The sequence below is a fragment of the Hypanus sabinus genome, chromosome 9 (assembly GCF_030144855.1).
Source record: "Hypanus sabinus isolate sHypSab1 chromosome 9, sHypSab1.hap1, whole genome shotgun sequence".
Classification (NCBI taxonomy): Eukaryota; Metazoa; Chordata; class Chondrichthyes; order Myliobatiformes; family Dasyatidae; genus Hypanus; species Hypanus sabinus.
In genome coordinates this window covers 167860484-167876282 of record NC_082714.1, presented here as the reverse complement: position 1 = coordinate 167876282, position 15799 = coordinate 167860484, and the positions used below count along the sequence as shown (strand labels likewise).

Sequence of the window (15799 nt, the reverse complement as noted above, 5' to 3'; positions counted from 1 at the left end):
ACCATGATCTGGCCTCCACAAACTGCATGTGCTAACAAATTCTAAAAATTCACCACCCTCTAGCTAAAGAAATTTCTCCACATCTCTGTTTTAAATGGAGCCCCTCTTCCTGAGGCTGTGCCCTCTTGTCCTAGACTCTCCCATCGTGGGAAACATCCTTTCCACATCTACTCTGTCCAGGGCTTTCAACATGCGAAAGCTTTTAATGAGATCCCCCCTCATCTTCTAAATTCCAGCGAGTACAAAGCCAGAACCATCAAATGCTCCTCATATGATAACCCTTTCATTCCTGGAATCATCTTGTGAACTGCCTGTAGATCATCTCAATCCCATTCTCCTGCCTTTTAATATACCCAATGACTTGGACCCCCACAGCCACCTGTGACAATGAATTCCACAGATTCATCACCCTCTGGCTAAAGAAATTCCTTCTCATCTCTGTTTTAAATGGACATCTTTCTATTTTGAGGCTGTGCCCTCAGGTCCTAGACTCACCCACCACAGGAAACATCCTCTCCACATCCACTCTATCTGTGTCCTCTGGTCCTAGACTCACCCACCACAGGAAACATCCTCTCCACATCCACACTGTCTGTGTCCTCTGGTCCTAGATTCACCCACTATAGGAAACATCCTCTCCACATCCACTCTGTCTGTGTCCTCTGGTCCTAGACTCACCCACTATAGGAAACATCCTCTCCACATCCACTCTATCTGTGTCCCCTGGTCCTAGATTCACCCACTATAGGAAACATCCTCTCCACATCCACTCTGTCTGTGTCCTCTGGTCCTAGACTCACCCACTATAGGAAACATCCTCTCCACATCCACTCTATCTGTGTCCTCTGGTCCCAGACTCCCCCACTATAGGAAACATCCTCTCCACATCCACTCTGTCTGTGTCCTCTGGTCCAAGACTCACCCACTATAGGAAACATCCTCTCCACATCCACTCTGTCTGTGTCCTCTGGTCCTAGACTCACCCACTATAGGAAACATCCTCTCCACATCCACTCTATCTGTGTCCCCTGGTCCTAGACTCCCCCACTATAGGAAACATCCTCTCCACATCCACTCTCTCTGTGTCCTCTGGTCCTAGACTCCCCCACTATAGGAAACATCCTCTCCACATCCACTCTATCTGTGTCCTCTGGTCCTAGACTCACCCACTATAGGAAACATCCTCTCCACATCCACTCTATCTGTGCCCTCTGGTCCTAGACTCACCCACTATAGGAAACATCCTCTCCACATCCACTCTGTCTGTGCCCTCAGGTCCTAGATTCACCCACTATAGGAAATGTCCTCCCCACGTCCAGTCTATCGATAGCTTTCAATATTCAATGGGTTTCACTGAACATCATCAACAGGTAGATCTGTGCTGACTGTTCGTGATTAATCTACAGTTCATACTGTCCCTCAATAACGATTCAAATAACTTACCCGGCATCGAAGTTAAACTGGACAATTACTGTGAATTATTCTTGACTGCAGGACCTTCCTGAATGTGTGGCTGGTGGGGACAGGTCCGATACCCCTGAGGGGTTAGATGGTGAGGGTAGGGTGCAGTCTCCTGGGGCAGGAGGTTCTGCGTTGGGGGGTGAGGGAGACCAGCAGCCCGGGGCAGGGTGCAGACAGGATGGTGTGCTGAAGCAGATGTTTGTTTGACAGGTATTGGAGGTACAACGAGGAGCGACAGGCGTCTGACCCTGGCTATCCCAAACCCATCACCATCTGGAAGGGAATTCCAGAGTCCCCTCAGGGGGCCTTCGTCAGTAAGGAAGGGAGTAAGTTTCTTTCAGTAGGTGGGCTGTGGTGTGGTGGGTCCATAATAACCAGGAGTCTCTGCCACAGGCCGAATCCTGAGCTCAAACCTCAACACTTCAGCACAGAGCGAGGCAGGGTGTAGAAGAGGTGGAATGGCTGAAATGACCAAATGACCAGCAGGGGACATGAGGGACGAGTCAGTGTGACAGACCTGTGGGGAGAGGGAGGGGTGAGTGTGACAGAACTGTGGAGGAGGAAGGGATGGTGAGTGTGACAGAACTGTGGGGGGAGAGGGAGGGGTGAGTGTGAGGGACCTGTGGGGGGGGGGGGAGGGAGGGAGGGGTGAGTGTGACGGACCTGTGGTGGGGGGAAGGGAGGGAGGGGTGAGTGTGACGGACCTGTGGGGGGGGGGAGGGAGGGAGGGGTGAGTGTGACAGATCTGTGGAGGAGGAAGGGAGGGGTGAGTGTGACAGAACTGTGGGGGGAGAGGGAGGGGTGAGTGTGAGGGACCTGTGGGGGGAGGGAGGGAGGGGTGAGTGTGACGGACCTGTGGGGGGAGGGAGGGAGGGCTGAGTGCGACGGACCTATGGGGGGGTGAGGGGGGGAGGGAGGGAGGGGTGAGTGTGACAGATCTGTGGAGGAGGAAGGGAGGGGTGAGTATGACAGACCTGTGGGGGAGAGGGAGGGGTGAGTGTGACAAACCTGTGGGGGGGAGGGACGTGTGAGTGTGACGGACCTGTGGTGGGGGGAAGGGTGGGAGGAGTGAGTGTGACGGACCTGTGGGGGAGGGAGGGAGGGGTGAGTGTGACAGATCTGTGGAGGAGGAAGGGATGGTGAGTGTGACAGAACTGTGGGGGGAGAGGGAGGGTGAGTGTGAGGGACCTGTGGGGGGAGGGAGGGAGGGGTGAGTGTGACGGACCTGTGGAGTAGGGAGGGAGGGAGGGGTGAGTGTGACAAACCTGTGGGGGGGAGGGACGTGTGAGTGTGACGGACCTGTGGTGGGGGAAAGGGAGGGAGGGGTGAGTGTGACGGACCTGTGGGGGAGGGAGGGAGGGGTGAGTGTGACAGAACTGTGGGGGGAGAGGGAGGGGTGAGTGTGAGGGACCTGTGGGGGGAGGGAGGGAGGGGTGAGTGTGACGGACCTGTGGGGGGAGGGAGGGAGGGCTGAGTGCGACGGACCTATGGGGGGGTGAGGGGGGGAGGGAGGGAGGGGTGAGTGTGACAGATCTGTGGAGGAGGAAGGGAGGGGTGAGTATGACAGACCTGTGGGGGAGAGGGAGGGGTGAGTGTGACAAACCTGTGGGGGGGAGGGACGTGTGAGTGTGACGGACCTGTGGTGGGGGGAAGGGTGGGAGGAGTGAGTGTGACGGACCTGTGGGGGAGGGAGGGAGGGGTGAGTGTGACAGATCTGTGGAGGAGGAAGGGATGGTGAGTGTGACAGAACTGTGGGGGGAGAGGAGGGGTGAGTGTGAGGGACCTGTGGGGGGAGGGAGGGAGGGGTGAGTGTGACGGACCTGTGGAGTAGGGAGGGAGGGAGGGGTGAGTGTGACAAACCTGTGGGGGGGAGGGACGTGTGAGTGTGACGGACCTGTGGTGGGGGAAAGGGAGGGAGGGGTGAGTGTGACGGACCTGTGGGGGAGGGAGGGAGGGGTGAGTGTGACAGAACTGTGGAGGAGGAAGGGACGAGTCAGTGTGACAGAACTGTGGGGGGAGAGGGAGGGGTGAGTGTGAGGGACCTGTGGGGGGAGGGAGGGAGGGGTGAGTGTGACGGACCTGTGGAGTAGGGAGGGAGGGAGGGGTGAGTGTGACAAACCTGTGGGGGGGAGGGACGTGTGAGTGTGACGGACCTGTGGGGGAGGGAGGGAGGGGTGAGTGTGACAGACCTGTGGGGGAGGGAGGGAGGGGTGAGTGTGACGGACCTGTGGAGTAGGGAGGGAGGGAGGGGTGAGTGTGACAAACCTGTGGGGGAGGGAGGGAGGGGTGAGTGTGACAGATCTGTGGAGGAGGGAGGGAGGGGTGAGTGTGACAGAACTGTGGAGGAGGAAGGGATGGTGAGTGTGACAGAACTGTGGGGGGAGAGGGAGGGGTGAGTGTGACGGACCTGTGGGGGGGGAGGGAGGGAGGGGTGAGTGTGACAGATCTGTGGAGGAGGAAGGGAGGGGTGAGTGTGACAGAACTGTGGGGGAGAGGGAGGGGTGAGTGTGAGGGACCTGTGGGGGGAGGGAGGGAGGGGTGAGTGTGACGGACCTGTGGGGGGAGGGAGGGAGGGCTGAGTGTGACGGACCTGTGGGGGGGGAGGGAGGGAGGGGTGAGTGTGACAGATCTGTGGAGGAGGAAGGGAGGGGTGAGGGTGACAGACCTGCGGGGAGGGAGGGAGGGGTGAGTGTGACGGACCTGTGGGGACAAGGAGGGAGGGAGGGAGGGATGAGTGTGACGGACCTGCGGGGGAGGGAGGGAGGGGTGAGTGTGACCGACCTGCGGGGGAGGGAGGGAGGGGTGAGTGTGACGGACCTGTGGGGGAGGGAGGGAGGGATGAGTGTGACGGACCTGCGGAGGAGGGAGGGAGGGGTGAGTGTGACGGACCTGTGGGGGAGGGAGGGAGGATGAGTGTGACGGACCTGCGGAGGAGGGAGGGAGGGGTGAGTGTGACGGACCTGTGGGGGAGGGAGGGAAGGGTGAGAGTGACGGACCTGTGGGGGAGGGAGGGAAGGGTGAGAGTGACGGACCTGTGGGAGGAACGAGGGAGGGGTGAGTGTGACGGACCTGTGGGAGGCAGGAGGGAGGGGTGAGTGTGACGGACCTGCGGGGGAGGGAGGGAGGGGTGAGTGTGACGGACCTGTGGGGGAGGGAGGGAAGGGTGAGAGTGACGGACCTGTGGGAGGCAGGAGGGAGGGGTGAGTGTGACGGACCTTGGGGAGAAGGAGGGAGGGGTGAGTGTAATGGACCTGTGGGGGTAGGGAGGGATTTATGAGTGTGACGGACCTGTGGGAGGGAGGGAGGAACGTTGTACATCGGCAATGGGATCACTGAGAGGACCACCTCTGACATGAGGAGTGTCTCTGCCAGGACTGGGTCTTCAAACCAGCAGTGCTGGGACCTTCTCCTTGCAAATCAGTGCCTGCCCTGGCCCTATCATTGGTTCTCATCCTGTATAGAGGCCAATCGGTCCATCATAGTAATGGTGATCCATGGTGCTGCGAGCTGATCTAACGATAAGGACAATCTCTCAGTGCACTGCACTGACTATGTCATACAACCTCATTGGGCTATTGTTTGCAGTAACCAAGAGTGAAGCATGCTCTTGTGTGAACTATTTCTGTTTCTTCACTCAGATTACACGTACTTTTACAAAGGGAAACAGTATTGGAAGTTTGACAATCAGAAGCTGATCGTGGAGCCGGGTTACCCTCGATCGATCGTTAGAGACTGGATGGGTTGCAATCACAAAGATGTGGACATGAATGGAGACCGGCATCGGCCCAGTGATGACGTGGACATCATGGTCCAGATCAATGATGTGCCCAGCACCGTGAATGCCATCGCTGTTGTCATCCCCTGCATCTTGTCCCTCTGCATCTTGGTGCTCATCTACACCATCTTCCAGTTCAAGCAGAAGGGGTCACAGCAGAACCTGGTGGCCTGTAAGCGCTCGGTACAAGAGTGGGTCTGAGCATCTGTGCGCACAAATGCATTGGTTCATGAGGGCTATTCGTGAATGAGGCAGAAATCTTTCATCTGTAGGAAGGATAACTGAGAGTCTGGAATCTCTGAACCTCGTGGTATTTGTGGTTTTTCCATGGACAAGTAAACTGGGGGCTCCCACCACACACATCTCGCATCTTTCCTACAATGCCTCATTCATGTTTGTGATGTGCCATTGTGTTAGCCCAGTCTGCCTGCGTACGTTGATACGTCAATGGGTGGACCTTTCCAATAAACACGGGCAAGTACCGCAGAGACGCGAGGACGGACTCGGGCCTGCATTCCTTCTCTGCAGTGTTGTTGAACGGTTACCGGTTTGGCAGATGTTCGCAGCAGAACAGTCTTTCAAAACTCAATGTTGAATGAGAAAAGATGCTACCGGTCCTCAGACAAAGATCCGACTCTTCATGTAACGTCATTTTATTACACATTAAGTGCAACACTGGAGGAAAGAGAACTTAGATTTGTTAATCTACAGGGGGATTAAAACATTTCAATGTATTTTGAAATAAGTGGGGGCCAAAATATCTACAATAGTTAAACAGCCTTAAAACATACTTTTTTTGTTAGTTGTTTGGTCAAGTCTTGAATGTCAACATTAACAAGTCTTTGTGAGCTATCATTATTGAAACTGTGACCATGGCGGTTCGATCAGAGGCCGACCCAATTCAGGCCTGGAGGCCAAGCATGCTGAGCGGTCAGTGTTAGCAGTTACCTGTCCAGTGTCCTGGTAGATCCACCCATGAGCCACATGGTCAGTGAGGTGGTCATTTCTCTGAAGGGGAAAGTAGTGACTTGGATGTGGCCAGGGTCTGGGTCTGAGCCAAACAGTATTATCCCATGGTCTATGTGAAAGCGGAGAGTAGGTTTGTCAGGGTAACCAGATGGAGGAACCGGACTTGGCTCCAGATGATACTCTATGTGTTGCTGCAGCCACAGGCTGCCCATCCCCCGGGACTGACCTCTAACCCTGGACTAGCTGCGGTCCCCAGACCCCAACCCCCGGTGCTGTCTGCTGACCCCAGGCCAACCCTGGCCCTCATTCCTTTGGTACTGACCTATGACCCTGGGCCAACCCCCCCCCCCCGTGGGACTTTTTGCTGTGCATGAGCTGACTGTGGCCCCCATTCCCCTCCCTCAAGGGCTGACCAATCCCTCCCTAGCCCCCAGGACTGACTGCTGACCCCAAATTCCTTCCTCCCCCCCCCACCCCAAGGCTTCGTGCTGTCATCATCCCCCCAAGACACACCAGGGTTCACCTCAACGTCACCAGGGTTCACTGCTGACATCTGCCCCCAGCACCCATCACTGAGTACTTCCCCCAACACCCATCACCGACCGCAGCCCTCAGCCACACTACTGCCCACAGGCCCAGCAAGTCAGCATGACCTGAGGCTGACTGCTGACCGCTTTCCCCAAATTGACCACAGTTTTCAGCCACCAGGGAGCAGCACTGAGCCCAGGCTGCTATCATCCTGGGTCTGAATGCTGACCCGAGACCGGTGACTACACTTGGACACCACGAGGCTGAGCACTACCCCCAGGGACTGACCACTGCAATCATCCCTGGGGCTCCCCGCTCCGACAGCTTGGAAAGGGGTCTGACAATGCAGGACCATCCAGTATATGGGGAGTCTCTTTCTGAACAGCTGCACCAACCCCTGTTTACAATTAATTGTAAATTATGAGCAGATAATAAACATCATTTATTTGATTGGTTGACCAAAATTGCAGATAGCCATTTTAACCTGATGGGCAATGTTTCAATGGCTCTGTTAGGTTTGATGAGGCTTCAACAGCAGTAAATGTTCAGCAGTGATCTTGACTTGGTTAAAGGTTAAAGTGACTTTTCCATTGACCAGCACATGAACCACAAACTGGTTTGTCACCATCACAATCAGATGAGTCCAATTAAAATTCACTGTGCTGTGGAATTGACAACAGAAGGCAGCCAGTGTCAGAGAAACTGGGTGTTTATCATGTTTGGGAAGGTAGCCGATGTCAGAGGCAGACTGGGTGTTTATCATGTTTAGGAAGGTTCCAGGTATCAGAGGGAGACTGGGTGTTTATCATGTTTAGGAAGGTTCCTGGTATCAGAGGGAGACTGGGTGTTTATCATGTTTGGGAAGGTTCCTGGTGTCAGAGGGAGACTGGGTGTTCATCATGTTTAGGAAGGTTCCCGGTGTCAGAGGGAGACTGGGTGTTTATCATGTTTGGGAAGGTTCCTGGTGTCAGAGGGAGACTGGGTGTTCATCATGTTTGGGAAGGTTCCCGGTGTCAGAGGGAGACTGGGTGTTTATCATGTTTGGGAAGGTTCCCGGTGTCAGAGGGAGGCGGTGTTTATCATGTTAGGAAGGTTCCTGGTATCAGAGGGAGACTGGGTGTTTATCATGTTTAGGAAGGTTCCCGGTGTCAGAGGGAGACTGGGTGTTTATCGTGTTTGGGAAGGTTCCCGGTGTCAGAGGGATACTGGGTGTTTATCATGTTTAAGAAGGTTCCCAGTGTCAGAGAGAGACTGGGTGTTTATCCTGTTTGGGTAGTTTCCCGGTGTCAGAGGGAGACTGGGTGTTTATCATGTTTGGGAAGGTTCCCGGTGTCAGAGGGAGACTGGGTGTTTATCATGTTTGGGAAGGTAGCCGATGTCAGAGGGAGACTGGGTGTTTATCCTGTTTAGGAAGGTTCCCGGTGTCAGAGGGAGACTGGGTGTTTATCATGTTTAGGAAGGTTCCCGGTGTCAGAGGGAGACTGGGTGTTTATCATGTTTAGGAAGGTTCCCGGTGTCAGAGGGAGACTGGGTGTTTATCCTGTTTGGGAAGGTAGCCGATGTCAGAGGGAGACTGGGTGTTTATCATGTTTAGGAAGGTTCCCGGTGTCAGAGGGAGACTGGGTGTTTATCATGTTTAGGAAGGTTCCCGGTGTCAGAGGGAGACTGGGTGTTTATCATGTTTAGGAAGGTTCCCGGTGTCAGAGGGAGACTGGGTGTTTATCATGTTTGGGAAGGTTCCCGGTGTCAGAGAGACTGGGTGTTTATCATGTTTGGGAAGGTTCCTGGTGTCAGAGGGAGACTGGGTGTTTATCATGTTTAGGAAGGTTCCCGGTGTCAGAGGGAGACTGGGTGTTTATCATGTTTAGGAAGGTTCCCGGTGTCAGAGGGAGACTGGGTGTTTATCATGTTTGGGAGGGTTCCCGGTGTCAGAGGGAGACTGGGTGTTTATCGTGCTTAGGAAGGTTCCTGGTGTCAGAGGGGGACTGGGTGTTTATCCTGTTTAAGAAGGTTCCCGGTGTCAGAGGGAGACTGGGTGTTTATCATGTTTGAGAAGGTAGCCGATGTCAGAGGGAGACTGGGTGTTTATCATGTTTGGGAAGGTTCCCGGTGTCAGAGGGAGACTGGGTGTTTATCATGTTTGGGAAGGTTCCTGGTGTCAGAGGGAGACTGGGTGTTTATCATGTTTGGGAAGGTAGCCGATGTCAAAGGGAGACTGGGTGTTTATCATGTTTGGGAAGGTTCCCGGTGTCAGAGGGATACTGGGTGTTTATCGTGTTTGGGAAGGTTCCCGGTGTCAGAGGGATGCTGGGTGTTTATCATGTTTGGGAAGGTTCCTGGTGTCAGAGGGAGACTGGGTGTTTATCATGTTTGGGAAGGTTCCCGGTGTCAGAGGGAAACTGGGTGTTTATCGTGTTTGGGAGGGTTCCCGGTGTCAGAGGGAGACTGGGTGTATATCATGTTTGGGAAGGTTCCCGGTGTCAGAGGGAGACTGGGTGTTTATCATGTTTGGGAAGGTTCCCGGTGTCAGAGGGAGACTGGGTGTTTATCATGTTTGGGAAGGTTCCTGGTGTCAGAGAGAGACTGGGTGTTTATCCTGTTTGGGAAGGTAGCCGATGTCAAAGGGAGACTGTGTGTTTATCGTGTTTGGGAAGGTTCCCGGTGTCAGAGGGAGACTGGGTGTTTATCCTATTTGGGAAGGTTCCCGGTGTCAGAGGGAGACTGGGTGTTTATCATGTTTGGGAAGGATCCTGGTGTCAGAGAGAGACTGGGTGTTTATCTTGTTTGGGAAGGTAGCCGATGTCAAAGGGAGACTGGTTGTTTATCATGTTTGGGAAGGTTCCCGGTGTCAGAGGGTGACTGGGTGTTTATCCTGTTTGGGAAGGTTCCCGGTGTCAGAGGGAGACTGGGTGTTTATCATGTTTGGGAAGGTTCCCGGTGTCAGAGGGAGACTGGGTGTTTATCCTGTTTGGGAAGGTAGCCGATGTCAAAGGGAGACTGGGTGTTTGTCATGTTTGGGAAGGTTCCCGGTGTCAGAGGGAGACTGGGTGTTTATCCTGTTTGGGAAGGTAGCCGATGTCAAAGGGAGACTTGGTGTTTATCATGTTTGGGAAGGTTCCCGGTGTCAGAGGGTGACTGGGTGTTTATCATGTTTAAGAAGTTTCCTGGTGTCAGAGAGAGACTGGGTGTTTATCATGTTTGGGAAGGTAGCCGATGTCAAAGGGAGACTGGGTGTTTATCGTGTTTGGGAAGGTTCCCGGTGTCAGAGGGAGACTGGGTGTTTATCCTGTTTGGGAAGGTTCCTGGTGCAAGAGGGGTACTGGGTGTTTATCCTGTTTAAGAAGGTTCCCGGTGTCAGAGGGAGACTGGGTGTTTATCATGTTTGAGAAGGTAGCCGATGTCAGAGGGAGACTGGGTGTTTATCATGTTTGGGAAGGTTCCCGGTGTCAGAGGGAGACTGGGTGTTTATCATGTTTGGGAAGGTAGCCGATGTCAGAGGGAGACTGGGTGTTTATCATGTTTGGGAAGGTAGCCGATGTCAGAGGGATACTGGGTGTTTATCATGTTTAGGAAGGTTCCCGGTGTCAGAGGGATACTGGGTGTTTATCCTGTTTGGGAAGGTTCCTGGCGTCAGAGGGAGACTGGGTGTTTATCATGTTTAGGAAGGTTCCCGGTGTCAGAGGGATACTGGGTGTTTATCATGTTTGGGAAGGTTCCCGGTGTCAGAGGGAGACTGGGTGTTTATCCTGTTTGGGAAGGTAGCCGATGTCAAAGGGAGACTGGGTGTTTATCATGTTTGGGAAGGTTCCCGGTGTCAGAGGGTGACTGGGTGTTTATCATGTTTAAGAAGGTTCCTGGTGTCAGAGAGAGACTGGGTGTTTATCATGTTTGGGAAGGTAGCCGATGTCAAAGGGAGACTGGGTGTTTATCGTGTTTGGGAAGGTTCCTGGTGTCAGACGGAGACGGTGTTTATCATGCTTAGGAAGGTAGCCAATGTCAAAGGGAGACTGGGTGTTTATCGTGTTTGGGAAGGTTCCCGGTGTCAGACGGAGACTGGGTGTTTATCGTATTTAGGAAGGTTCCCGTTGTCAGAAGGAGGGGTTGGTGTTTATCGTGTTTGGGTAGTTTCCCGGTGTCAGAACGAGACTGGGTGTTTATCCTGTTTGGGAAGGTTCCAGGTGTCAGAGGGAGACTGGGTGTTTATCCTGTTTGGGAAGGTTCCAGGTGTCAGAGGGAGACTGGGTGTTTATCCTGTTTGGGAAGGTTCCCGGTGTCAGAGGGAGACTGGGTGTTTATCATGTTTGGGAAGGTTCCCGGTGTCAGAGGGAGACTGGGTGTTTATCCTGTTTGGGAAGGTTCCCGGTGTCAGAGGGAGACTGGGTGTTTATCATGTTTGGGAAGGTTCCCAGTGTCAGAGGGTGACTGGGTGTTTATCATGTTTAAGAAGTTTCCTGGTGTCAGAGAGAGACTGGGTGTTTATCATGTTTGGGAAGGTAGCCGATGTCAAAGGGAGACTGGGTGTTTATCGTGTTTGGGAAGGTTCCCGGTGTCAGAGGGAGACTGGGTGTTTATCCTGTTTGGGAAGGTTCCTGGTGCAAGAGGGGTACTGGGTGTTTATCCTGTTTAAGAAGGTTCCCGGTGTCAGAGGGAGACTGGGTGTTTATCATGTTTGAGAAGGTAGCCGATGTCAGAGGGAGACTGGGTGTTTATCATGTTTGGGAAGGTAGCCGATGTCAGAGGGAGACTGGGTGTTTATCATGTTTGGGAAGGTAGCCGATGTCAGAGGGATACTGGGTGTTTATCATGTTTAGGAAGGTTCCCGGTGTCAGAGGGATACTGGGTGTTTATCGTGTTTGGGAAGGTTCCTGGTGTCAGAGGGAGACTGGGTGTTTATCATGTTTAGGAAGGTTCCCGGTGTCAGAGGGATACTGGGTGTTTATCATGTTTGGGAAGGTTCCCGGTGTCAGAGGGAGACTGGGTGTTTATCCTGTTTGGGAAGGTAGCCGATGTCAAAGGGAGACTGGGTGTTTATCATGTTTGGGAAGGTTCCCGGTGTCAGAGGGTGACTGGGTGTTTATCATGTTTAAGAAGGTTCCTGGTGTCAGAGAGAGACTGGGTGTTTATCATGTTTGGGAAGGTTCCTGGTGTCAGACGGAGACGGTGTTTATCATGCTTAGGAAGGTAGCCAATGTCAAAGGGAGACTGGGTGTAAATCGTGTTTGGGAAGGTTCCCGGTGTCAGACGGAGACTGGGTGTTTATCGTATTTAGGAAGGTTCACGGTGTCAGAGGGAGACTGGGTGTTTATCATGTTTGGGTAGTTTCCCGGTGTCAGAGGGAGACTGGGTGTTTATCCTGTTTGGGAAGGTTCCAGGTGTCAGAGGGAGACTGGGTGTTTATCCTGTTTGGGAAGGTTCCCGGTGTCAGAGGGAGACTGGGTGTTTATCATGTTTGGGAAGGTTCCCGGTGTCAGAGGGAGACTGGGTGTTTATCCTGTTTGGGAAGGTTCCCGGTGTCAGAGGGAGACTGGGTGTTTATCATGTTTGGGAAGGTTCCCAGTGTCAGAGGGAGAGTGGGTGTTTATCATGTTTGGGAAGGTTCCCGGTGTCAGAGGGAGACTGGGTGTTTATCCTGTTTGGGAAGGTTCCCGGTGTCAGAGGGAGACTGGGTGTTTATCATGTTTGGGAAGGTTCCCAGTGTCAGAGGGAGAGTGGGTGTTTATCATGTTTGGGAAGGTTCCCAGTGTCAGAGGGAGGCGGTGTTTATCATGTTTGGGAGCTTCCCGGTGTCAGAGGGAGACTGGGTGTTTATCATGTTTGGGAAGGTTCCTGGTGTCAGAGGGAGACTGGGTGTTTATCCTGTTTGGGAAGGTTCCCGGTGTCAGAGGGAGACTGGGTGTTTATCCTGTTTGGGAAGGTTCCCGATGTCAGAGGGAGACTGGGTGTTTATCAAGTTTGGGAAGGTTTCCGGTGTCAGAGAGAGACTGGGTGTTTATCCTGTTTGGGAAGGTTCCTGGTGTCAGAGGGGTCTGGGTGTTTATCCTGTTTAAGAAGGTTCCCGGTGTCAGAGGGAGACTGGGTGTTTATCATGTTTGAGAAGGTAGCCGATGTCAGAGGGAGACTGGGTGTTTATCATGTTTGGGAAGGTTCCCGGTGTCAGAGGGAGACTGGGTGTTTATCATGTTTGGGAAGGTTCCTGGTGTCAGAGGGAGACTGGGTGTTTATCATGTTTGGGAAGGTAGCCGATGTCAGAGGCAGACTGGGTGTTTATCATGTTTAGGAAGGTTCCCGGTGTCAGAGGGAGACTGGGTGTTTATCATGTTTGGGAAGGTAGCCGATGTCAAAGGGAGACTGGGTGTTTATCATGTTTGGGAAGGTAGCCGATGTCAGAGGGATACTGGGTGTTTATCATGTTTAGGAAGGTTCCCGGTGTCAGAGGGATACTGGGTGTTTATCGTGTTTAGGAAGGTTCCTGGTGTCAGAGGGAGACTGGGTGTTTATCATGTTTAGGAAGGTTCCCGGTGTCAGAGGGATACTGGGTGTTTATCGTGTTTGGGAAGGTTCCCGGTGTCAGAGGGATACTGGGTGTTTATCGTGTTTGGGAGGGTTCCCGGTGTCAGAGGGAGACTGGGTGTTTATCATGTTTGGGAAGGTAGCCGATGTCAAAGGGAGACTGCGTGTTTATCGTGTTTGGGAAGGTTCCCGGTGTCAGAGGGAGACTGGGTGTTTATCCTGTTTGGGAAGGTTCCCGGTGTCAGAGGGAGACTGGGTGTTTATCATGTTTGGGAAGGTTCCCGGTGTCAGAGGGAGACTGGGTGTTTATCCTGTTTGGGAAGGTAGCCGATGTCAAAGGGAGACTGGGTGTTTATCATGTTTGGGAAGGTTCCCGGTGTCAGAGGGTGACTGGGTGTTTATCATGTTGAAGAAGGTTCCTGGTGTCAGAGAGAGACTCAGTGTTTATCATGTTTGGGAAGGTAGCCGATGTCAAAGGGAGACTGGGTGTTTATCATGTTTGGGAAGGTAGCCGATGTCAAAGGGAGACTGGGTGTTTATCATGTTTGGGAGGGTTCCCGGTGTCAGAGGGAGACTGGGTGTTTATCCTGTTTGGGAAGGTAGCCGATGTCAAAGGGAGACTGGGTGTTTATCATGTTTGGGAAGGTTCCAGGTGTCAGAGGGAGACTGGGTATTTATCCTGTTTGGGTAGTTTCCCGGTGTCAGAGGGAGACTGGGTGTTTATCCTGTTTGGGAAGGTTCCAGGTGTCAGAGGGAGACTGGGTATTTATCCTGTTTGGGTAGTTTCCCGGTGTCAGAGGGAGACTGGGTGTTTATCATGTTTGGGAAGGTTCCCGGTGTCAGAGGGAGACTGGGTGTTTATCATGTTTGGGAAGGTTCCTGGTGTCAGAGGGAGACTGGGTGTTTATCATGTTTGGGAAGGTAGCCGATGTCAGAGGCAGACTGGGTGTTTATCATGTTTAGGAAGGTTCCCAGTGTCAGAGGGATACTTGGTGTTTATCGTGTTTGGGAAGGTTCCTGGTGTCAGAGGGAGACTGGGTGTTTATCATGTTTAGGAAGATTCCCGGTGTCAGACGGAGACTGGGTGTTTATCCTGTTTGGGAAGGTAGCCGATGTCAAAGGGAGACTGGGTGTTTATCCTGTTTGGGTAGTTTCCTGGTGTCAGAGGGAGACTGGGTGTTTATCCTGTTTGGGTAGTTTCCCGGTGTCAGAGGGAGACTGGGTATTTATTATGTTTGGGTAGTTTCCCGGTGTCAGAGGGAGAGGTGGATGTTTATTGTGTCTGGGAAGCAGTCAGTGTGAGACAGAGAGGTGGGTATTAATCGTGTTTGTTGAAGCAGCCACTGTACACTCCCATTGAGTTAGATGGTCTTCTGTTCAATTCTGCAAAGCAGTGAAATGTTTAAGCAAACATCCCCAGGTCACAGGTAAGACATGGATGGATGATGTGAGTCACTGGGTGCATGATGAGATCTCATTCTGGTTGTAGATGGATCTTTCAGAAGGGTTTGAGACCATTTACACGTGATCTGCGCAGATTACTGTTGTCAAGTCTGAACTGTGTGACTTTAGTTGGGTATTAGATAACTCTGCTGCTGCTGTGCAGAAAGTGTGGTTAAATGTTAACTGATTAGTCAATCATGTCTCTTCCTCTGGTTAACTGTAAATTGCAAACGCTACACTTGGTGCCATTGATGACAAGACAGAACAACCTCTACATCATTCAATCTTCAATCTCCTGTTTGCACTGCTGAATCTCTCCAGGACTCTCTGCACCAGATTTAATGCCCTCTGTTATCTAGTGTGATACAGTACATATCCAATTATTTATGGACTACAATTCAGCTTTTTTAATTTTTTTGGATTGTTAATTTCTAAGTGCTTATTTATTAAATCTATTCATATCTCACCTGTGGTGCAGTTATGTTGTGTACATTCAGTTTACAGTGACTGTTGTACTCCAGACGGCTGCTAACACTGATGGTGACTGGCCCGATATCTATTTGTGTTGAAGGAATCTAATTTATCTATAAGGTTTGAAGCAACAGTGTGTGCGTTGTTGGAATCATTGAGTGTGAACTGAGCTGAAGCTTTGTACAGATGTAAATGTTGAGAAAAGATGTAGAAATTCTTTGTAAAGTTTAACAAAAAATTATGGAAAGTTTCACAAAGTTTGTCTTTCTTTGCATACCTTTTCCTGTTGCTGTCTTCACCTATTAGGATGAGTCCAATTTGACATTTGCTGAATTCACCTATCAGGATGAGTCAATTTGTCACCTACCACCCCAGCAGTATGGGTGTCCAGCACATAATTGTTCGCGACTTCCGCCATCTCCAACCGGATCCTGCCTCCAAGCACATTGTTCTCTTCCCCACCCCCCCCACTTTCCACTTTCCTCAGGGATCACTCCCCATGCAACTCCCTCGTCCATTCGTCCCTCCCCACTAATCTCCAGTGCTACACCTGCCCCTGTACCTCCTCCCTCACTACCATTCAGGCCTCCAAAAAGTCCTTACAGGTGAGGCGCCAGGTCTGTTGGGGTCGTATACTGTTTC

The 15799-nt window shown here is 52.3% G+C and overlaps 2 protein-coding genes across 6 annotated transcripts in view; both read left to right on the top strand.

The window, feature by feature from the left end:
- mmp24 (matrix metallopeptidase 24) overlaps positions 1-8091 on the top strand; it is a 130327-nt gene extending 122236 nt beyond the window's left edge. The window contains exons 9-10 of the mRNA XM_059981107.1: positions 1672-1787; positions 5100-8091. Of these exons, the coding sequence (XP_059837090.1) occupies positions 1672-1787; positions 5100-5437 (454 nt within the window). The 3' untranslated portion in view covers positions 5438-8091. The remainder of the gene's footprint in view (positions 1-1671; positions 1788-5099) is intronic.
- Positions 8092-8776: 685 nt separating this feature from the next.
- On the top strand, positions 8777-15597 carry LOC132400031 (uncharacterized). Of its 5 annotated transcripts, none has more exons than XR_009514170.1 (3): positions 8777-10445; positions 10492-11686; positions 11733-15597. XR_009514170.1 is itself a non-coding variant. In XM_059981106.1 (2 exons), the coding sequence occupies exons 1-2, from the start codon at positions 10223-10225 to the stop codon at positions 11404-11406; spliced, it is 954 nt and encodes a 317-aa protein (XP_059837089.1). In that variant the 5' UTR covers positions 8777-10222; the 3' UTR covers positions 11407-15597. The 5 variants fall into 5 exon arrangements, 2 of the variants coding, with proteins under 2 accessions (XP_059837089.1, XP_059837088.1); XR_009514171.1 differs by having other exon boundaries at positions 10492-13382; positions 13567-15596; XR_009514169.1 differs by having other exon boundaries at positions 10492-13888; positions 14165-15596.
- Positions 15598-15799: the final 202 nt, after the last annotated feature.